The 23212-nt window shown below is 39.3% G+C and overlaps 1 protein-coding gene across 1 annotated transcript; it reads right to left on the bottom strand.

The window, feature by feature from the left end:
- Positions 1–675: 675 nt before the first annotated feature.
- Positions 676–19197, bottom strand: GALR1 (galanin receptor 1). Its single transcript, XM_015855222.2, has 3 exons — positions 17554–19197; positions 10383–10448; positions 676–5520 (listed from the first exon to the last, which is right to left on the bottom strand). The coding sequence occupies exons 1-3, from the start codon at positions 18241–18243 to the stop codon at positions 5203–5205; spliced, it is 1074 nt and encodes a 357-aa protein (XP_015710708.1). The 5' UTR covers positions 18244–19197; the 3' UTR covers positions 676–5202.
- Positions 19198–23212: the final 4015 nt, after the last annotated feature.

Consider the following 23212-nt stretch of genomic DNA (forward strand, 5'->3'; position numbering starts at 1 on the left):
CATTTCCAACATTGTTTTATGTAAAGATCCCTCACTTGCCCTATAACGTGGGGTTTAAAGATAGACTAATTTCACTGTGACAATAAATACACAAAGCTTAATGATTATCACTTAGAGATAGTGATATAATTAATAACTCCCAGTTATTAATTAATTCTATTTCAAATTTATTTTTAGTTAATCAAATCCCAGTGCTCTACATGATATTATGATGTGGAATACTGATAACAAAAAGTCATAAAACCATGACATGTATAATAGATTATGAAAAGAATAATAGCATTTAAGAAAGAATCACATGTACAAAACAAATAAAAGGCTCGAAGGATTGAAGGATATAATTAAACTGCCTTATATTGTGAAAAATCAAACAATTTGGAAAATAAATGTTTTTGGTTCTTTTTTCTTTCAGTGTTTAAATTTAGAAAAAGACTCCAGAACAAGTTGTAAATAATCAGTGATACAATTGATTTCATCATACAAAATACTCACAGGATGTTATGGTTACAGTTGGGAACACCTGGCTACGCAATTAGTTTGCTCCTCCTCATACAATCATGATCATTTCTTACACAGGATTTCAGACAGCCTCATCATGTATTTATTGTTTCCTCTAGCATATGATTTTGTTACCCACCTTAGACATGAGAAAAAATGCTAGGAGCTTCTACATGTTTTTGTTTTTTTTTTTAATATGAAACAATTTTTATGAAATTCTGAATGTTTCTACTATATCACAAATGTTTAATGCATACTTCTGAAAATTATGTGTGATTTTATGACTCACACAGAAGCAGTCATTAAGCTTTACCTTCACTCTGAAAGAAAGTTATTATCTCCTTCAAAGGTTCTTTGTGATAGAGTTTTCTGTCAAGTTAGCACAGCTAGATGTGTAGACAAGAAAGTGCACATCGTTCTCCAGCGTATTTGCGTGTGATGTATAGTACGCTTATTAAGTGCTGATTATTATTATTATTTTCCATTTAAATATGGATTTGAAATCTGATTTAGTTATAGCACTCCACAGTGTGCACACAGGTCCACCCTCATCTGGAAGGACACAAAATATATATTAGACTATATTAGCTGAAGAAGAGCACAGCTGTAATTTTTTGTTCATATAACAGCTTTTACCAAACTTCAAATGCTTACCCCAGACAGGTAGGGCTAACACTGCATGAAGAACTCTAATAGAGCCATTTCCTGGTTTCTTTTAGACATTAACTTTCATAGTTCCGAAGTTCCTTTGATACAGTGTTACACTGAAATTTTCAGATTTTTTTTTAAAGCAAAACTGGCTAAATAAATAAATAAATAAATAGTAAACAACTAAAATCCTGAAATTCTAAAATATGAAATGCAAAATTGGCTGGAAACCTGCTGAAATGTCGTACTGTAGCCTCAGGAGATGGACAGAACTGAGCTCTGCTACAGAGCCTGCTAAGAAATGCGCAATAAACAAGACATTAGAATTCTCCCGTGTTTCTCTACTAAGAAGTACTGAACAACTCCTGCTGATTGAACTGATGGGATACACTTCTACTATCAGTTTTAAATGCATAGTAAGTATGTTTTTAATTTCAGGAGATACTTTTGAGACAGAACAAAGAGGTAGCATTTTAACACTGTGTGTGCAATGAAATTTCAGGGAGTTTATAAATAAATATGTCAGTAGCTGTTGCTTTTGGGAATCTCTAATTCTCACAATGTTTTGAAAAAATATAGTTTAAGAGATTTTCATATTTTTACATAATTTAACTACACATATGTACAGTACTTTAAGAGGAATTACAGGAATTATTCCTCTTGCCTATTTTAGTTGGTATGGAATAGTAATGCCTTTTTAATGCAGTAGAGTGGAATTCAGTAGAATTATTGGAGTGGAAAATTCTGCATTAGTCAGAGAAATAATCTCTTTTAATTAATGTTTTCGGTTACGAACATGTAACAAAGCATATTAAACAAACAAGTGTGATGAAACTTATTCTTTGCCTTCCAAAAGAAATGATAATCTGTCAGCAAACTCAGAACTTGGAGTCAGGCATTTTGTTGTCGGGGTAATCAGTGCCTGCTCCCTTGTTTTCTGCCCAAATTAGCCATGTTTCTGGCACAAATCCCTGCACAACTCTCCACCTTCTCAAGGGATAGACACAGTTCACAGTATTTAATACTGTTTTAACACTAACTTCCTCTGGGTTGCAGTGGACACATCAAAGCCATGGTAGAGATATGGACTAAAAGGGATATGTTTTAGCCACAAAACTGAATTCTGGAGTTATAAATGATTCTTAACACATCCCTGAGAAGTAAGCTGCAAGATTTACTGACACCCTCAGAAATCAGACAGGGAGCTATAAACATGTTCTTACTGCAGGCCTTCCCCACTCCTTCATCCTTAGAATTTCAAACTGATGAAGTCCCATTACTGACTATGATGTCACTAAGTTTAAAAGGATTTACAGTCAAGAAAAAATGCAATTTCCTCCTGAAATCATACAGTAGGGTTAAATTTATATTAGTATAAGCTTGTATTTACACTGTAATTTTTTAGTCAAATAATTTTTAAAAAGGAAAAAATACAATTTTTGGAGCTGCAAGATCACCAAATATGTTATAAATTCAAGTGTGGTCTGATAGAGACTTAATAACTTCAGTGATTGGAATCTGAAAAAACTGAAAGCTTAGTATAACAGCAACATTGTGCTAGACTGTTCTCCTACTGCCAGATCTAACCCAGAAAATGACTAGCTATAGATAAGCCCTTCTTTTCCACTTCTTTTTTCTTGTATGTTTGTGCTCCTAGCAGTAACTTCAAATTGCTTCTTCATATGAAGGACTGGACACAAATGTCATGTGTGCACCAGCATGCCTTCAGTATTATTTTATTGATTCCACGTAGACAACACTGACATGTAAGGAGGCATTTTCATGTGAGTTAGCCCTCCATAACTGACCAGTAAGTCTGTGGAGAAAAAGGCACCTGACAAAGCATCACAAAATTATTTAACAACTTTGAAAAGCTGGACACGAGCCACCTGTGTGTTCTTGCAGCTTGGAAGGCCAACTGCATCCAGGGCTGCATCCACAGTGGGGTGGCCAGCAGGGCAAGGGAGGTGACTGTCCCCCTCTACTCTTCCCTTATGAGACCCCATCTGGAGTACTGCATCCAGGCCTGTGGCACAGAGCACAGGAAGGAAGTGGAGCTCTTGGAATGTGTCCAGTGATGATGATTACAGGGCTGGAGCACCCCTCCTATGAAGAAAGTTTGAGAGTGGTGAGGAATTGGAACATGTTGCCCAGATCCACCCTGTGGATGTCCCAAACATAGAAGTGTTCAAGGCCAGGTTGTGTGGGACCCTGAGTGGCTTGATCTGGTGGGTGGTGGCCATGCCCACATCAGGGGGTTGGAACTAGGTGATCTATAAGGACTCCTCCAACCTAAGCCATTCTATGGTTATACGATCTTCAGCAAAGACCAGAACAAGGGCACAAGAATGCAAGCTTGCAGATGACACCAAACCTGTGTGGATAGCAGATACATTGGAGTGAAGAGTTTTCTTTTGGAAGCGCCTGATGAGCCAGAGAATGAACAAAAGTTATCAAATTAATAAATTACAACAAAACCACATCAAAAATCAGGCTGACTGAATGCAATTCCACTGAAAAAAATATGGGGTAAAGGGAGATGATTTGTCTCCTCTGCTCAATACTCATGAGAAAGCACGTGGAACATGCTGCCCAGTTTGGAACATTCCGGTGCATGAGAGGGATGGCCAAGCTGCAGCAAGTCCAGTGGAAGTCCAGGGACTTTGAACCTCATTTTTTCAGCTTGAAGAAGATGGGGAGAAACTCTAATTGTCATCTATTATTATGCATGTTCGGTTAGATTGAAGATTTTTCTCAAGGGCATGGTGAGAGGACAGAGGGAAATGGTTGCAAGCTACATTAAGAGAAATCCCAGCTATGACTGATGAGCTGCTGAATTTCTGTCCTTGTAAATCTTCAAAACATACCTAGACAAGAAGTGATATGGATGTGAGGGCAGCCCTGCCTTGAGAGGATCCCAAGAGGTTTCTTCAACTTAATTTGCTCTATGATTGCAGGGGTCATGAACATAAATGGTAAAAGTATATCACGCTACAGCTAACAATACATCCTCAAAATACTGAGGCCCTCACACTTTTTATTTATAATTTATATTACATACTTTGTACCAATTTAAATGTATCCTTCCAAAATTTTCCATTTTAGAGTTACATTGTATCAAACCTCTGTTAGAACTTCTAAAGGATTGCTGTTTTTAAACACTTACACATTGCTTGGATTTACTTCATGGAACATAATATTTTAAAATATATATTCATATTGCACATTTAAAACTGTACTTCCATCTCGGACTCAATAAAGTTAACAAAACACGCACACACACACATAAGACACATGCAACAGCTGAAGGAAAGCTTTCCTCAGACAAATTTCCATTTTGATGGAACTTCACACAGGCCATAAACAAAACCTTATATAGTGTACACAAAAGTTCTGTGTATGCAGTAAGGCAGGCATACAAAGAGGTAAAAAGTACATCATCGTTCACTATGTTACATTAAAAAGATAGCTGAACAGATAAAATCGGTGTTGCCTCTCTAAAGCAATCTCCTCAAATTGTACATTGGTTATTTCAACTCAAAGTCAGATCCCATCTTTACTTTAAAAATGGAAAAGACATTGGCAAAACAACCTGAACAGAGAATGAAACTTTTCCTCTCTGAAATTGTTGTCCCACAGTACTTATTATCTGTAAGTCAGAAAAATTAGCCATCTTTTTGCTTCTATAGAGTAAGATGTGAGAAAATTCAGTGATTTACCCATACCGACAAATACCTCTTGTATGTTACATTTGAATGCTTATGCACATTATGCTTAATGAATAGGAACACACACAAGTCATCTCCAATGTTTTGTTTCTTCTGAATTATCTTTCAAAGGTCAGGAGCTTCATTTGGCAAAGCAACAATATAAGGGAGCAGCCCACTTTTCCTTCATACCAGTTTCATGAACATTTGACACAAATGCAACTTCATTATCTTAAATACCTATTAGCTTTATCAAGAAAAAGCTGCGATAAAGCTCATTGTGCTTTGTTTTCCAGAAGTGTCGTTCATTCACACAACTGAAGAGCCAGCAAACAGGACTTTCTAAAGTTCACACATGCGTACAGTTTGTAGATGGTGGTGTATCTATCCGACTCTTATTTTCTTTAGCATCATTCAGAGGTGATTCGTTACCTATCTGGCACTTGAAAACTTGTTTGTAGGCCTTTCTAAAATTTTCAGAGAGAAATGCATAAATAATTGGGTTTACAGAAGAATTGCTGTAAGCCAGGCAGTGTGCAGCTATCCTGAAGAGAAATGAAGCTTGAGTCAGTGGGAAAACTCCAAATTCAGCCCAGAGATGAATCACATGATGGGGCAGCCAGGAGATGCCGAAAACCACTACCACCACCAACACAGTCTGTGCTGTCTGAGACAGGGAAAGGAAAACACAGATGTCTTATGAGTATTAAAAACAAGCTTATTTAAATAATTACTTGATAATAATAATAATAAAAGTAGACAGATAGAACACACTTTTGAATGTTTATTAATCATTTAACTTCATTACCTACATGGACTTTATTCTGTAGTACTGCAAGAAGAACATTAGCTTCCATAGCAAAAGAGAAACACATCTCCTTTCTCAAAGGCAAAGGATGATGTTCCTCACTCCCTAGACAAAGTACTAGCCTGTTCTGAGATGGACTCAGGACTGATGCAATAAATTGATAACACAGGCCTCTGGGAAACCTCATCCAGATCTAATGAATCATACTTTAATAGAGTACACAAGAATTTCTGAGCAGATTTCAAGGGAGATCTACTGTACATGGTGGCAGGTAGTGAAAGAGATAAGAGCAGTCAAATTAACCCTTTGCTCAAGAGTCTAAAGCAGGAGCAGAGGTTGCAGTCTTTTTTAAAGCTTCCTCTTTAAGCATAAAACCTCCACTGGAATCATCCAACAATATTCTGGGATAGAACTAGGAAAACAAACAAAAAGAACAAGATTTCTGGTAACTATACATTTAACATAAGGAGCAAAATAACCTTCATTCTACCTCTTGACTCCACTTTCAGTATTTTCACAAGAAAGAGATGTTAAGTTTTTTAGATCCCCTCTGACAGCTGCAGTATCAGTCACCACAGACCTTTCAGTTACTGCACATGTTTTTCCAGGCACAGTGGAGTTTGTTTGACAATGTTTTCTTTAGGTTCCATTTTCTTCCAAAACTACAATTACTGCTTTGCAGGTGCTGCACAAAATGCATTTCTCTAGCAAGTGCCATTTTCCTGGAGAGCCTAGTAGCAATTCCAAAGCATGTTATGTTATGGGCCATTATAACTACTCTACTAACACTTTACAACATAATTCTTCAGATAACTTCAGCTCTTATTCACAGGCAGAACTAACTCACAAAGTGATATATGCTGCAACACAGAATTTTACTGATATTACTGTTTTATCCTGGTCTGTACTTACTTGAACTGATTAATGCTCAGTAATGATTAACGGCTTGGTTAATTATCATGTGACTTAATTTGTAGGAACTTGAAGGGGATAAGTCTAATTTCTGCAGCAACAGCCCGAAATAACTTATGACAAATATTGTTTCTGGTTAGCAAAATCTCTAGTAAATACAATTTGTTCAGTCTCAAGGGTTCAAATTTATTCACAGGCCTTTTTTTTTTTTTTTTTTTTTTTTTTTTTTTCCTATTTAACCCTATTAAGCTTAATTCAGTTGATGCTAAAGCAGCCACACAAATATTTCCTCTTTCAGCTCTCATCAGGAAAGCTGTCTTCCTTGTGCTAACAAGGAGGCATAAATAAAGAACAGTTGATTCTCAGATCCCTTCAATGCATTAATATTCCAGCTGCAAACATGCTGTCTGTTTATTGCACACACAGTTAATTCTTGAAAGGTGCGTTACTTCAGTTTGTCCTTTTTTTTTATTATTATCATTATTTTATATTTTATTTTTTAAATTGACACCAGGAAAATCACTGACTTTCAATAGACTGTATAAATGCAACTGAAAGCTGAGGTTGACCATGTGTCTCTCGTAACTATTACACTAAGATATTTCATATCTGTAGAGTAAGTAATTTTCCATAATGAATCCTCACAGCATCTGTTTTATCCCATTATTCCTCCCAAACCTCACTTCAGAGCTTACCTTTCCACTATCACTGTTATAATTTGCAACCAAGGCAACACTAAAGGGAAGCTCCTTTTTACATAATGGTATCATGCTTAGGGTTTCTCATCAAATAAAGAAAAAAACTTGAAATGCATACTGATGTTTCCTGGCCAAAAAGCATAAAAAATAGCATTTAGGTACATTTATATTTTAAAATTACTTTTTAAATTCACACATGACAAATTAAGATTCTGCTACTAAGAATCTTTTTCATTGGTCTAAGCAAGCTTGACACAATGATATCCATGGGCCCTGAAGGGATACACTCAAAAGTACTGAAGGACCTGGCAGAAGTGATTGCCATGATGCTCTCTATGATCTTTGGAAGATCGTGGAGAATGAGAGAAGTTTTTGAGGACTGGAAGAAAAGCCAGGGTCACTGCAAGTCTTCAAAATAGGCTAGAAGGAGGACCCAGAAACCTATAGGCCAGTCAGCCTCCCCTCCTTCCCCAGGAAGATGATGGAAAGTCTTCTGGATGCCTTCTCCAACAAAGTGGAAGAGAAAAAGGTTATGAAAAGTAGTCAGCATGGATTCACCAAGGGAGAATCATGCCTGACTGATCTGGTAGCCTGTGAGATCTCATGACTGACTGGATAGATGTGGGGAGAGCAGTGGATGTTGTATACTTCAGCAAGGAATTTGATGTTGCATCTTGTAACATCCTCATAGGTAAACTCAGAAAGTGTGGGACAGTCAAGTGGTTGGTGAGGTGAACTCAGAACTGGCTGACAGGCAGAGATTAGAGGGTTGTGATCAGCAGCACAGAATCTACTTGGAGGCCCGTAGATAGTGGTGTTTTCCAGGGGTTGGTACTGGGTCTTATCTTGTTCAATATCTTTATCAGTGACCTGGATGAAGAGACAGAGTGCAACCTGACCAAGTCTGCTGGTGATACAAAGCTGGGAGGTGACACACCAGAAAGCTGTGCTGGACAGCATGAGACCAGATAAGGTTCAACAAGGGCAATTGTACAGTCCTAAACATGGGGAGGAATAACCTCCTGTATCAGTATGGGTTAGAAGCTGACCTGCTGGAAAGAAACTCTGTAGAGAAGAACTTGAGTGTCCTGGTGGGCAACAGGTTGGCCATGAGCCAGCAGTGTGCCCACATGGCCAAGAAGGCCAATGGTATCCTGGGTTGCATTAAAAAGAGTGTGGCCAGACAGTTGAGGGAGGTGATCCTCCACTTCTACTCTGCCCTGGTGAGGCCACATCTGGACCACTGTGTCAAGTTCTCAGCTCCCCAGTTCAAGAAAAGTTGGGAACTTCTAGATAGAGCCTGTCAGAGGGCTGCGAAGACTATTAGGGGCCTGGAGCATTTCCTCATTGAGGAAGGACTGAGAGAGCTGACACTGTTCAGCCTGGAGGAGAAAAGACTAAGGAGGCTTATTAAATGCTTATAAAAATCTAATGGATGGAAGCAAGTGGATGGGGCCAGGTTCTTTTCAGTGATGCTCAGCAACAGGATGAGGGGCAATATGCACAAGCTGGAACTCTGGAAGTTCCATATGAACATGAGGAAAAACTTATTAACTTGGAGAGTGACAGAGCATGGAACAGGCCGTCCAGAGAAGCTGTGGAGTGTCTGCCTATGGAGGTATTCAAAACCTATCTAGATACTTTTCTATGTAACATATTCCAGGTAGCCTGCTGTAGTGGGGAATTGGACTAGATGGTTTCCAGAGGTCCCTTCCTACCCATACAATTCTGTGATACCAAAATTTTATAAAGCTCTGAATAAAGCTGTAGAACTGGGCTTTAAATGCTTTATTCTTAACATAAACAGCAAGGAAAAGAAGAAACAGGAACCAGAAAGATAAAAGATACTAATGAAAACAGAATTGTTTTGAAATCGTGAGCTAAATAAGGCCTTCGGATCAGAAAGTTCTAAGTCAAAAAAGTTTTCCACGTCATCCTGTTTGCCTTTCCAGTACTGAACCCTGAGATACCTGAATAGTCCTGGACATACAATACTTTTCCATGAAACTATGAAAGCAAATTCATGGATAGATATGACTTTTATTTGCATAAAGAGCTTGGACCTAGAGGAGATGCAGATATTCCCAGTTCAAAAATAACATACATAAGAGCAGGGATGCCAACAAAGAGAATTCCTTTCAAAACTACAACTTTGGCCTTGATTAGATTAAATGCAAATTATTTATGTTAAGTATTTTACTGCATCAGAGACATAATGCTTTTAATTTAGAAATAGAAATCTGTTGACTAAGATATATATATATATTTAAATAGAGAATGCATAAATAATGTATTATTTATTCCCCGTTGAGCCCATGTATATCTCATTTACATTGCAGACAGTCTGCATGCCCATATGGTAATAGCGATCAGATCAAACGAAGAGCTATAGCCTAAGGGCTGTTTCTGACTCCACATTCATAAACTGAGAAGTTAGTCAGATTATTACTGTGGTCAAATCTGCTCAAAAATCAGAACTATATTATATTATCTGACAAAATATCTACACAAACACATCTTTCAAATATTGCTCTGAATTGCAAAGCTAATGTTGTGCTTCAAAGACCTTTCACAGTTCCACTTGTAGGCAGTATATAAGTGAAACCTTGAACATAAAAGAAAAAAGGTTTTATGGAAAATCATAAAATCATGAAAGTCTCTTTTTAGACTCCTATCAGGAATTGCAATGAATCTCATTTGGAAGTCTTATCATATAAGCTAGAAATCCTTCATTACCTGCTAAAAATATTCAGCTAGTTAGGAAAACAACAACAAAAATGAGTAAAGAAAAAAAAAGAGAGAGATTTAGGGAAAAAATTCTAGTGAGGCAAAAGAAACATTTACTTTAGAGAGGTAATCTCTTCACAACTGAATTTCACATGCTCCAGTGTTCAAAATATGGGGATTTCAAGTAATGGCTTGACCACTCTAATGGAAAATCCTGATCAGAAAAGTCTCTTATTCTGCTGTGGCGCTGAATATGTCATCAAATTCTCCATTTCAAATCTTTCTCTCCATTACATCTTTGGCAACAAGCAATAGCACAGCAAATCATCTCAACCATAAAACTACAATGTAAACAAATAGGAATTGGTATTAAAAGCAATCTACCTTTTTCTTGGATGCTTCTGACTTCTTCGACATGTTTCTCAACTTTTTATGCAGATGATTAAGAACCTGAAAAGATTAATTTGCAATTTGTATTTCACCGTTTTCTAAAATTCATAACCTTTTTTTTTTTTTTTTTTTTTTTTTTTTTTTAGAGTACGTTCTTCAGGACTGCATGGGTTGCTTAGAAACATTAATGATCCAAATTAAACATTTCAGAAGTCCATATTTTAAAATATATAGGAATTACTTATCTACATCTGTAGCTAATCAGCAAATAGGAAACATATCACAATTGAATTCTATCAGAATACAGTTGCATTACATAACAAATACACATTACAATCAAATGAGCCAATAAATTGAAACCTACCCTACAACTAGAATTAGCAATTATTCTTTCATAAAAATCTCAGTGCTCATTAATTTAGAATGACCTTTGCTGCATGTAACATAAGAAGTGTATGTTTTGAGTCAGAGCTTTTCTGAGTCACCTGCATAATTTGCTTTCTTCAGATGGATGTTTAGTTAATATAATCAGGATGTTGGCACTATTTGATCTTCGAAAGATGCCTAGGCTTTTACAAAGAATTTATACTAAGATGTATCTCCTGTGAGGCGTGACCTTTATGAACAATTTGATGATACTTGCCATGTACCTTTCATAAGTAATTTTTTAATATACTTCAAAATGATTCATCAGCCGAGAGTAGCTTTTCACATAAGAGTTTGGACAGTGGATGCATAGAGGAGCATACCCTCCTCTATCTGCAGTCATTATTAACTGAATTTAATATATTCATATAGTGTGATTTGTAGGTATGCAGGGAAGCAGGGTATATGCTCTTCAGCTGAATGTGTTGAACATGTGCTAAATCATACCAAATAAAAACTGGAAATACTTAAGTATACTCAAGGGTTTAATTGTAATGTGGTAAGAAGAACTTGTTTATCAATTTATACAAAAAGTCAGAACATAGAGTCTTCAGTTAGATGACTGTGATGTCAGGGTTGTGCTTGACATACCTCCAAGATGAAGTGACAACAATTAAGTAGGTAGGATCACCCGGAATTAAAGTAAATATGTATTAAAGGATCTTATTTTTAAGGAATAAAATGCTGATTATCAGTTCTTATAATAAGATTTCTTGAGGTGTGAAAAGTGTAGAAATTCTCTTATTCCATATGAGGATGTTTTCTCTGATTCCTTCAGAATGTACAACTAACTGCTGCAAGGACAGGATACCAAACAGGATGACAGAAATTAAATCCCACTGTGGTACTTAAGACTTAGAAACATACATTATGAGTTAGGAGAAACAGAAACAGGACAATATTTATGAATAAATATAGCTTACAGTGAATTCCATTTTTTAAGTGTCTGCTCTTATTACCAGTGAACCAATAATAATAATAATAACAACAAAAAAAAATAATGAATTGCAACATAACACTGGACATGCAGATCTGCTTATCTGTGTATGAATGTGTCTGTGTACGACTCAACACAAAAACTTCTTTTTCTGAAATACCAGCCTGGCTGCCACCTGGCCAGTCTGAACCCAGGAAAGGCAAATGTGTTTTCTCTGAGAAGGTCCATCTTCGGCTGCATGTCAACCATTATTCCCACTCCAGGATGAAACAGACCAGATGGAAAGGACAGAAGAACTCCTGAAATGCATCACAGGACCAAGGAGATGCTCATCTGGTTCACACATCCTTTATTCACCACGTGCAGCAGTGCTGAATTGCTTAGTCCATGGGTGTGAAAATATAAGAGCATGGGAAAAATACCATTCACTTCCCATTGCTTATTTTTCATTTATCCTTTGCCTTCACTGGAACAGACTTCCCTGGGCAGTGTCGCTGCCCCAAGCTGATGGAGCTCCAGAAGCATTTGGCCAACACTTTCAGACATAAGGTCTGTTTTTGGGTAGTGCTGTTAGCAGCCAGAAATAGGAATCGATGGTCTTTATGAGTCCCTTCCAATTTGGGATATTCTATGGTTCTGTGATTCATGTAACTTCAACAGATGGGCTTTTTCCAAAGGACCTTTGCAGATCCTGTTTCCTGCCACCCTGAACCTGTACTATACTAATATATATTGTGATTTTCAATATTAAAGTTAGATGCACTCTTTTAAAAATTCAGAACTGCAAAATCTTCTCTTGAAATTATAAACTTCAGTTCTCTCATTCTAAAACTTTTAACAAAGCTTTTTTTCATTTGAAACTTTCTCCGGTCCAAATAGAGGTGGAATAGACAAATCTGTTACTAAAAATTCTGTGTGAGTTGAAGATTTAGCCAATAACTTTCCAATTAATCTTTCTCAACTCTCTCTCTCTCAGATTGTGTACATGTGCTATGGAAGAAGGATGTGCAGCCTCTGCAGTGAAAACATGCTGGCTCTGCATGGCATTGTACCAGATGGTATGCAAACCAGCAGCAAGAAACAGTCAGAATTGAATTACCGATCAACAGCTGTGGAACAAGACACAGAGACCTACACAGAGAGATGCAGAGGGTTATTAAGAACCATGTTTATGCACAACCACAACAAAGCAAATTAAAGACACCTCTCCTCACCACCCTGTTTGAATTATCTCTTCTCTGGGCCAAGAAATAATTAATTGTTCCTCTAACAGCCACTTCACCTGAATGAATATTAATTCTGCCTGCTCCTCTCATTTTATCTCAGGCTATTCCTTTAAAGAAAATCTCTTTCACAATATCCACTAATACATTTACCCGTGCATATTTGACTCGGGTAGTAAAATATTAGCCTTGCTAAAAAAGTTATAACCCGTTACATGTTTTAAAGGTTACATTTTAAAAAAAGTTCAGGTCTGTGGAAAAACTGGCTTTTCACATGAAACTGTTAACTCTGGCTTTCATGTAGCTGATGATGAGAATTCACATATGGCTTCTGGGGAAGGAATATCTTTGCTGTGCTCTGGAGATGGGTTTATTCGGGACAGGAGTTATGCTTCTGTGACAAGAGGGTGTAGAGAGACATGAAGGATGACACAAATACAAAAATTCCAGGCTAGTCCAGTCTGTGCAGTCAAAACTATCACTGACAGCATTTGGAGGGGAGGTTTGCTTTTGCCTACAGACTATTACATTGTGTTTGCAGCTGTTTCAGATAGTACCTTCAAATGGCTTGGTAGCACAGACTGAGACACTATGGCCAAAAGAATCTGGAAAAGGGATTTTGTAAAAGGAAGGGGGAAAATAGCCTAAGCTATCTGTGCCTACTCATACAGGCGTAGCAAATAATACAAAAGTTTGCAATCTGCACTGCTTCAAAGCATGTTTCCTGTCTGTCTGTATATAACCGTTCCACAGACTGCATCTTCATTATTTGTTACTTTATCCATTTAAAACCATACAGCAGGAAAGCCTGCCCAAGGTCATTATCTAATAAGAGTAAACTGCTTGTTTAACAGAGCCATAATGTGACCACTACATTCTGAACCATATTTTGTATTATTAACCTTATTTAAATTCAAGTGCCTTTACCTGCAATCCATTTTTTAAAGCAGTGCTGCTACTTTTATTATCACAACAGATATTTCACCCTCTTTCATTTAATAGTGTCACTAATGTGTCATAACTTTTTAATTTCTTTTCAGTGGAGTTTAGTCTTCTCCTATAAAGTTTTCCCTCTCTGTTTAGTGAAATTTAAGATACAATATCTGTGGCTAAGAACCATGTAAACGTGCTTTAATGTTAGGGCTCCTCTTTTTTTCTTTTCTTTTTTTTTTTTTTTTTTTTTTTTTTTTTTTTTTTTTTTGTATGGCTTATTTTTAACCAACCCTATAAATCATGCACGACTTTCTTGAATTCAGAATGTTCAGAATGATAGATAATAATGGAAACATTCTTCAGGCAAGAAATAAATTAAAAAATAGCTTTTAACATTATACATCTATAAAAGGAAAAGTTTCTAATGATTTTAGGTGTCCAGCCTGGAGGTTTGAAAGGGTTCAAGCCTCATTATTGAGTTTTCAACAGCAGGGGAACCCAAAACCCATCATCACACTATGCTGCCTTGACAAGTGCCGACTGGTGGAAGCTCAATGTGCATTTATTACTTTTCCCTTTAGGAACGTATTAGTAAGTAAACGTATCAATGTTATGAAACACATTCTTAAAGCAACAAAAAAACCCACGGCAAATAAAACATGATAAACTTTAAAAAGTAAGAATACAGACTGTCTATGTGCAGTGCTGTAACTCAAGTAATGACCATATAATGACTACTGCACTGGCTGAAGTTGTGAACTCCTTTAAAGAGCAGCTCTGAAGGCTCTCCAGGGCCAATGAATGCTGACTTTCTGAGGATTTGTGATTTCTTGACCACAGGTTCTCAAGAAGATGAGCTCCGCTGTGAGCAAGCACTTCACAAGACCTGTTCCCCATGTGGCATGTGCGCTGTTCAGCAGCTGGGTACAGACTGACTCTTTAAAGAGCACAGAAGACTGAGACTCTTTGTCTTCTGCATTGGCTCCTGTTTTCACAAAACTAAGGAAATACCATGACTTCTTCTCATATTTTTACACATATACCACATTTAGTTAAAACTGACCCAAAGTTATTTGTGGGAGAGAGGAAATGGAGAGCTCAAAGCACACAACAGAGTATGAGCTCTGTTTTAAGAGCAGATTATTTAAGATTTCCAATTCTAGTCCTGTGGCATATGCCATTATTTCATCACTATCTATCCGTGGTTTGTAACAATACTACTGTCCACTGGGGACAGAACCCCATGAAAATGAATCTCTCCTAACACAATTTAAGAGCAACTGAGAGAGGGAAACAACTCAGTCCCCTGTTAGAGCATCTAAAAAATGAGACTTTCAGAACAGAAAGTTCAATTGCAATTTGCTTTAAAAAGAAACAACAGAAATGCCTTAAAGGAGCCTGGAAAAGGCAATATATTCAAATAGAGAAATGCGTCTCCTTCATCTTAATTTACTGCATCAGAAAATTGTGTTATTTAGCTGATCCAGAGTTCATGAAAACCAGCAAAGTCCATAAGAAACTAATGTGTTTATCTTCGTAATACTTCTGAGGCTGTTACAGAGCAGCTATCTTTTAACCCTGCATGCACTGAGAAGCCAAAATATCTGTGGTATTTTACATCGTTTTAGGGACACTAATAAGAGCCCATTGAGATCACTAGGCTGGAGACCCAGGAAAGTCGCAATGGCTGTGACAAAGAGAAAATGTCAGCTCTGATTTTCAACTTCTGCCGTCCTTGATTTCTCCCTCACTGTAACCCATGTGTCACAGTACTGCAGTCACAGATGTGCTCATGGCTCTTAACGAGAGCAGGGATGAGCCTTTGTGCTGCAGGGTACAAACCCTTCCAATAGCTTCTTATGAACCATGGCATTTTTCAGCTTTATTGACACCAGTGGGAATACGACATGTCTCCTGGAATTCATTCTTCAGCTTGAGTCTGCAGCAAGCAGGGCTGTACGTACAGGCTCAAAACAAATCCATCCTCAGCCCAAGCAGGGCTGAGATTCAAGACTGGCAACAATGTGAGCATGAGATTTTATCTGTAACTTGGAGTGGCCTTGTTTTTATAGACTTTTTCTGGGTATGTATTTCACACAGCTTGTTGTTTTTTAAATACACATACTCATATTTATATGGAGGTATTTACCGTAATATGAGGGCTTTGTAACATAGTATGTTCTGTTTACTACACTTGTAGTTTTAAAAATACCCCTTATTGTATACTGTTCAGATTTGTTATAAGTTTTAAGACTTGCTTTCAGTTTTTCTGTTATATAATTATATATTTAAGGCTGGTAATTCAGCTGAAATTGAGGATAGTTTGGCTTTTAAAAATATAACAAAGAATTCATAATAGATGAAATTCTCTCTGTATTGCTCTTAAATCTCTGACGATACAAGGCTATGGTAAGTTTCTTTCCTCTTAAAGCTGTTACATTCACCACAGTAGAAGAGGTGCCAGTGTATTTACCCAGGGAAACCAGAATGCATTTTACATAGGAAAACATGTTTTGTTTTATTTTTTCGCCATTTGCCAGGCTGGACTTGTTTCACTACCAACAATAGGTTAAAAACATCATCCTTTGAGTTCTGCATAACTCAGAGTTTTAATAGAGTTGGATGCTGTTCCAACCTGAATTTCCACAGTTAAACTAACTTTATATATATACAATACATACAACTGAAGATAAAATTATCTGTTCAGATTAAATGCATTAACTAAGCCTTTTTAACGTGCTTATTAAAGATGGGATTTTGTGACACCTAAGCAGTCCCCATCTGCAAAGGTGGTTCTGTCCACTTGAACCCAAATTACTGCCTAAGGAGAAATCCCATGACTGATGCTGCTGGTGCACACTAGGAGGATCTCTGTGCAGCTCACTGGGTCACAGCCTGTGCTTGAGTCCTTCTTGATACTGCATCAAAGGCTGAAATTAACATCTGCAGAAAAACATGACCATTTTCCAGAGCAGAAAGCCCTTAAGTACACCCATTCAGGCAAATGCACTAAATGATTTCCTACTCAGGTTCTCACTTGTTGCTTCCTAGCACCTGACCTTGCTTAATTCAGAGGTAAATCTCCCTCTGCAGAGCAGGGTGAGGTTAACAATGACCAGGTGACACCTTATTCCTTTAGCTCATAATATTTTAATGGGATCAGACGAAATTGGTGGGATTTTGCTGTCTTGTTTTCAGCACACCTCATTTCAAAAGAGCTGCACTGCTTTGTAGGAAGCCTGAACAACTTGTTGCTTGGTTGCACTTCACTGGAGTTAAACTCTTCATGCAGCACAGCAAGGAAATGGGAGAGTTGTGGTCACAGAGGAAGCAGCAGAGCACTGGGGCTTTCTGACACTTTGTAAGGAGAGGGGACCCGGAAGTGTCTGAAGAACACACAACACCCCCAGCTACTCCATGCAGCCCTCGACCTGTCTGCACCACACACACACGTCCCCAGCTATCCCTCCACTATAAAACCCATCCCCACAAACTCATTTTTGCCCCATCACCTCCTTATGCTGCTGGTTCCCAACAATGCCATGTCCATCTGCGCACCGGACATGTCCCCACAGCTCACGGATACCCACCACCGCTATCACCATTGCTTTTTACAATCCCTTCCCCACCACCTGCCCTGCCCCACCTTGGCATAGCAGAAAGAGATGAGCAGCAGAGGGAGCAGATAACCGAAGACAAAGGTGCAGACCACGTAGACCTTCTTGTGGCGCGGGTTGGGCCAGTGTTCCCAGCAGAAGGTCTGGTCGCTGCCATTGCGGTGGAAGAGGCGCTGGTGATGAGCCACTGGTGAGGCCATGGCAAAGGAGAGAGCCCAGATGAGCCCGACTCCCAGCAGCGCGTTGCGGGGGACGCGCAGGGTGGAGGAGCGCCGTGAGTGCACAATGGCCACATAGCGGTCCACGGACATGGCCGAGAGCGTGAAGATGCTCACCAGCATGGAGACGGTGAAGAAGTAATGGATGAACTTGCAGATGAAGGCACCCAGCACCCAGGTGGGTAGCACATAGACCGTGGACTGGAAGGGGATGCAGAAGAGCAGGTAGGCCAGGTCGGCGATACTCAGGTTCAGGATAAAGATGTTGGTGGTGCTGCGGCGCTTGCCCGGCTTGCTGCGAGCCAGCACCGTGATCACCAGCGAGTTTCCCAGCACCCCCAGGGCAAAGATCAAGCCGAAGACGATCAGGGTGATGAAGTTCTCGATGCCGATGCCGAAAAGGGGCTTCCCCTCAGTCTCCAGCAGCCCGGAGGCGTTGAACTCCCCGCGGGGCGACTCTGCCCCCTCCTGGGACCGGTTGAGGGGCTCCCCCGGTTCCATCCTCTCCTGTTGACGCCAAGCAAAGTTTCCGCGGGTGGAAGGCGGAGGCAAAGCCCCGCGACAGGTGGCGGCCACCCCCGCCAGCGCCGGGCAGGGGTGGATGGTTAGAGGGTAGGAGGAGGAGAAGGAGGAGGAGGAGGAAGGCGCCGCCGCCGCCCAACGTGCGCCGCCGGGTGCGGAGGAGGATCGGCAGCCCCGGGCAAGCTGCGCTCTCCCTTCCCTCCGCCTCCGCCTCCGCCAGGCTCGCCCTGGCTCCCGCTGTGCCGGCAGGTCGGGCAAAGCGGGGAGCAGAGGGACTTCTTTATTTCCCGATTTAGACGGTAATCGGCTTCTCAGGGCAGCCGCCTCGGAAAAGTTCTTCGTGCCTCTTGTGCCGGCTGTTGGGCAGGGTGGAGCGGCGGCAGGCGGGGCTGCGGGAGTTCTGCATCGAGCTCGGACAGGTAGCAGGCAGTAGGAATTCGGACGGACTATTCAAAGCCCGGTCTCACTGTTTTCACCTCCCTCACAGGCTGCTATTATATGTTCCGTCATGGGCGGTAGCTCGCAGGGCAAAAAGTGGCAGGCGCTGTTATTTCATACAAGCAAATAAAAGACCACCTTTCACGTACCAATCACGAAGAACGTGTTCCCAAAGCTCCCCGTTGCTCTGCTCTGTGCCCTGTTAGTCAGCGATGAGCTCAGAGCCGGGCAGCAGCAGGGAGCTCTTCCAGGGACCAAAATTAGAGCGTCTAAATAGTGGTTCTTCTCAGAGCTGGGCAGAATGCAGAGCCTCCCGCAGGCTGTGTGTATGAGTTCACGTAAATACTCTCACACACGTGCACCTTGCCAATAAAACAGGATTGCTAGAGAGTTCTTGAAATGTTTTCGATCTGTGTGCTACATCTGATGTTAGCATTGCTCCGTCTCTCTTCTCAAGGGATGAAACTGTGAATTGTTGCAAATCCCCTCCACCCATATGGAGGGACGGGCTGGGAGAGCCGTGTCTTCCTTCAAATACTTCTTTTATGTGTCCTATTTACTCAAGATCTCAGTGCTACTTTGCAGCACCTTCCACGTGGGGAGCAGTGGGGACAAAGAGAACCAGCTGTTCAGATGTGTTTCCTTAGGACACGAGCTTTTGTTTGCTTCTCTTTAGACCACAGTTTAACGGTTTTTTTCCCCCCACCTTTCCTTTTGCTGCTTGTATTAGGACAACCTTTCAGAAGCTCTGCATCAGCTGACTGTAGAGCTATTGACTTCTGCAGATCTAGATGGGAATTAATCCTACTTATCATCTGGTGCATTATGTCAAAAGTAAAACATTATGGGAGAGCGCAATTCAGTTTCTATAGATTTCTACGGATTTAGATCGAGCTGCTTCCTATATTCATCATGACTCAGTTTTGGAGTTACAAATAACTAAAAATAAACCACTGAAGACTCCTAAGAGATTTGAGGGTTCCTTTGTTGTTGTTGTTTTTAGTGTGTGTACCTCATCACTACATTGTCATGTTCAGTTACTGCTTGGACCTACTACTACTGTATACTTCTGTTAGGGATCTGAGAACAGATGTTAAACATTTTTAGAATGTATCAGATACAGCAGACTTATCAGAAATATCCAAGTATATGGTCAAAAAAAAATGGAAGTATACATAAATTCCCTTAGTGTAACTGATGCCTATGTTTATTGCTATGAATTCCTTTATATGAGACACAAGAAGCTGATGTTTTGCTTTTGAGTCAGAGAATATCCTGGATTGGAAGACATCTACAAGAATCATAGAGCCCAGCTCCTGGCTCCACATGGAGCAACCGAAATTCAAACCTTTTGTCTGAAAGCAGTGACCAGACACCCCTTGAACTCCAGCCCTGGGCAACCCGTTCTATGCCCACCACCCTCTGGTGCAGACACTTTCCTTAACTCCCAGCTGTCCCTCCCCTGGCACAGCTCCATTCTGTTCCTTCAGGTTAATCATGTGCTGTTGCCAGACATCAGCCTTTTTTATTCTGTCAGGAGTGAAACCTTAGCCTTGCTGAAGCTAGTGCTAACATTGAGTTAATTGCAACTCTCCATCTGAAATGTGTCATTAGTCCTCATTGCTCAGGTCTTCTTCTATTTTCTCAGGAAATATTTTCCTTTGAATGTTATAGTCTGAATGATGACCAAAGAATATCAGATTGTGGTATTGGACAAATGAGCAAGGAAAATGGATACAGAAATGAAATCGGTTTTAAAAGAAAGCAACCTGAAAATTGCATTAGTGGGCTGGACTGGAGTGTTGGTTCTATTAGTTTCCTGAGATGTTTTATTGCCAGTTTTGCAGCTCAAGATCTGCTTTACTTTTATGCCTGTATAACGTATACAGTAACATACACAGTTTTATAAGGCCTCAGCTGCACATAAGGAAAAAGAAAAAAGCAAACCAAACAGCAGTGAGCACAATCATGTAGTAGCTTTTCTTTCACAGGAAAGAAGTTGACAGACCCATAGGCTTTTATATCAGTAAAGTTCACATGTTGACAGAACCTATGACTCCTGTTAAAACTGATGTAAACAAACAGGTGCTGACATTTCAATCCATCGTTGTTATTTTCTAGATGGAGTGAACAGCTAAAATAACAGAAAGTTCTAAAGGGAAAGTTCTTATGAAGTCAGTACAAATAATTTTATAATCAAATTTAAGAATTACCTGGGCAAGTGGGAGAAGAAAAAGTCAGTACAGAACGTACATCACAGTTCAGGAAGATAATTTCCATCTCTTTACAACAGAGATCTCTTAAGCATGTGATTCATGCATTTCCTTGATTCCTTTTATTGAATCTAGTCCTGAACACAAAAGGATCTCATTTTGTCAAAAGAAAGAATAGCTTATGAACTTCAGAAAGAGCAAAGCTAGATGCATTGGGCAGATAACAGGAAATTAAATGCAATTTTCTTATGCCTGTGGACAGCATCTACAGTATTCTTTGTCAGCTCCTCAATTTTCCATAGCAATTAGTGGTAAAAATAATGCAAGGAATCTAGAAAGTTGATGGGAACCTGAGTACCTCTTTAAGTCCAGGCTTACATGTTTACTCCTTGGTGTATAATCAGGAAGGTAATACTGAGAGGAAACATCACAAAAATGTCCTTCCTTTCCCTCGCTTTAGTGATTGGTCTAGAAATGTGTTTTTTCATATGGCTCTGATAATAAAAATTACACTGGTAAATTTTTATGCCAGAAAAGAGAACTCATTATTTAACAATCCATTAAATTGATTTAAAACATTCATTACCGCTACAGTCTTTGTCACTGTGAAAACTACATATATAAAAAATATAATCACAGTAGTGCCCCTAAAATCCATTTATATTTGAGAATGAATACTTAGCTAGCACCTCTTGAATATTTTAGTTAGCATGGAAACAATAAATAGTGCACATGTTAACACACATTTCCTGCTGGGTTTTAGTTACATTCCAACTTGTCACTTTTAGGACACAATGAGTAAGTGAGGTACAAAAATTGGAAGCTGATTATTCTTATGGGTACACAAATTTCTGTTTTTGTATAATGTACCATAGAATATGATGTTAATAATAGAGTGTACAACCTTTTGTCAGAAAAAGTGTTTCAGTAAAATCTATTCACTTCTGTATAAACTCTTGAGTTGAGCTGGAGGTGAGCTTCAAGCCTCTAAACTGCACAGCAGAGTCTATATTGTTTTCATTCTACCCTACTGTACTCTGCTCTATGCCTTGTTTATAAAACACAAAGCTGAAAGTAGGCTGATTTTCAAGATTGACTTTTACTTTATTTTACCCCAATTGTATTCTATTATTTCTGTTTACCATGATTCCTGGAGTAGAAATTCACATTTTAAAGACAGATATGAACTTTAAATACCATACAAAAGCTGAGCTAAAAGTTCATGATTCAAAAGTCACCTTTGACTCACCTGTTACACAGTTATTAGGATGGAAAAGCCAAGTATTTATTGGCATTAACTTGCCTTCTCTATATATTCTTGGGAAGAGTGTAACCATGAGGTCATGGATGTCAGTACATTCAAATTTCTGTGGAGGAGATGTGTCAGTAATAAACTGAAGTTTATTGCTCCTTGCTGACATTTAGAAGGAAGCGAACATCTGTCCCTATTCATCTGAGACACTGCTATTCCATCTCAGAATTTGTGCTGCATTGTTTTCCCCCGTTTTCTCTTCCAGTTCTTAAATTGCTCCCAAACAGCCTTTAGAACATAGACATTCAAAAACAGGGAATTAATTTTGAAATGATAGTTTCAAAAATTCTTTAGTTTTAAAAAAACTATTCTAAATACTCTACTTCAAAATTAAAACAGTTCCTTGTTTCACTTTACTTGATTTGTGACAATTGCTCTATGGGATCCTTCCTAATATAGGCTGCCAAAGTGACTTGTAAATACACGACTGTGCTTTATCTAAAACAGAGAGGATCAATACCTGGTTTCTCTTGAAGTAATCAGAGTACTTTGATGAGCACTTGTAACAGAGCACAACAGAGCAAACACTGCAGACTCAGGGGAGTGCAGCAGGCACCCAGGCCATAGGCAGTGCACCTACAGGAGTCATTTCAGTGGACCCTTCAAGCAGCTGCTTAAGATGGGTACCTGACAGATGTGAAGTAACAGAGGAAGATTAGAAAACGATAAGTTCTGCAAAATCAACTTTGTGTCCTTGTGCAGGAAATACAAGCTAGAAAATATACCTCAGTCATATGGAAAACACTGAGGTTACCCATGTTAAAGGAGATAGCAGTGGAAAGAAGTCACTTGGAAAGCAAGACTGCTGCAGCAGCAGCTGCGTACTGCTGGTAGAGCAACCAAAGGGCTGCAGGCTGCTTTGCACGAGGTCAGTTCAGGGCACAGATGCTGGGAAGAAGAACAGAACCCCAGGGGACCTTGGACAGTGCATCTTCTCTTTGGGCAAAGAGAGAAAACTGGCACATAGGAGCACATTAACCAAGAG

The sequence above is a fragment of the Coturnix japonica genome, chromosome 2 (genome assembly GCF_001577835.2).
Source record: "Coturnix japonica isolate 7356 chromosome 2, Coturnix japonica 2.1, whole genome shotgun sequence".
NCBI lineage: Eukaryota > Metazoa > Chordata > Aves > Galliformes > Phasianidae > Coturnix > Coturnix japonica.

Coding starts and splice junctions, on each gene's coding strand:
- GALR1 (XM_015855222.2), bottom strand. CDS start 18,243: ATGGAACCGGGGGAGCCCCTCAACCGGTCCCAGGAGGGGGCAGAGTCG. Junction 10,449..17,553: donor TCTCTTTCTGCTATGCCAAG/GTGGGGCAGGGC, acceptor TAATCTTTTCAG/GTTCTTAATCATCTGCATAA. Junction 5,521..10,382: donor CAGAAGCATCCAAGAAAAAG/GTAGATTGCTTT, acceptor TCCCTGTCTCAG/ACAGCACAGACTGTGTTGGT.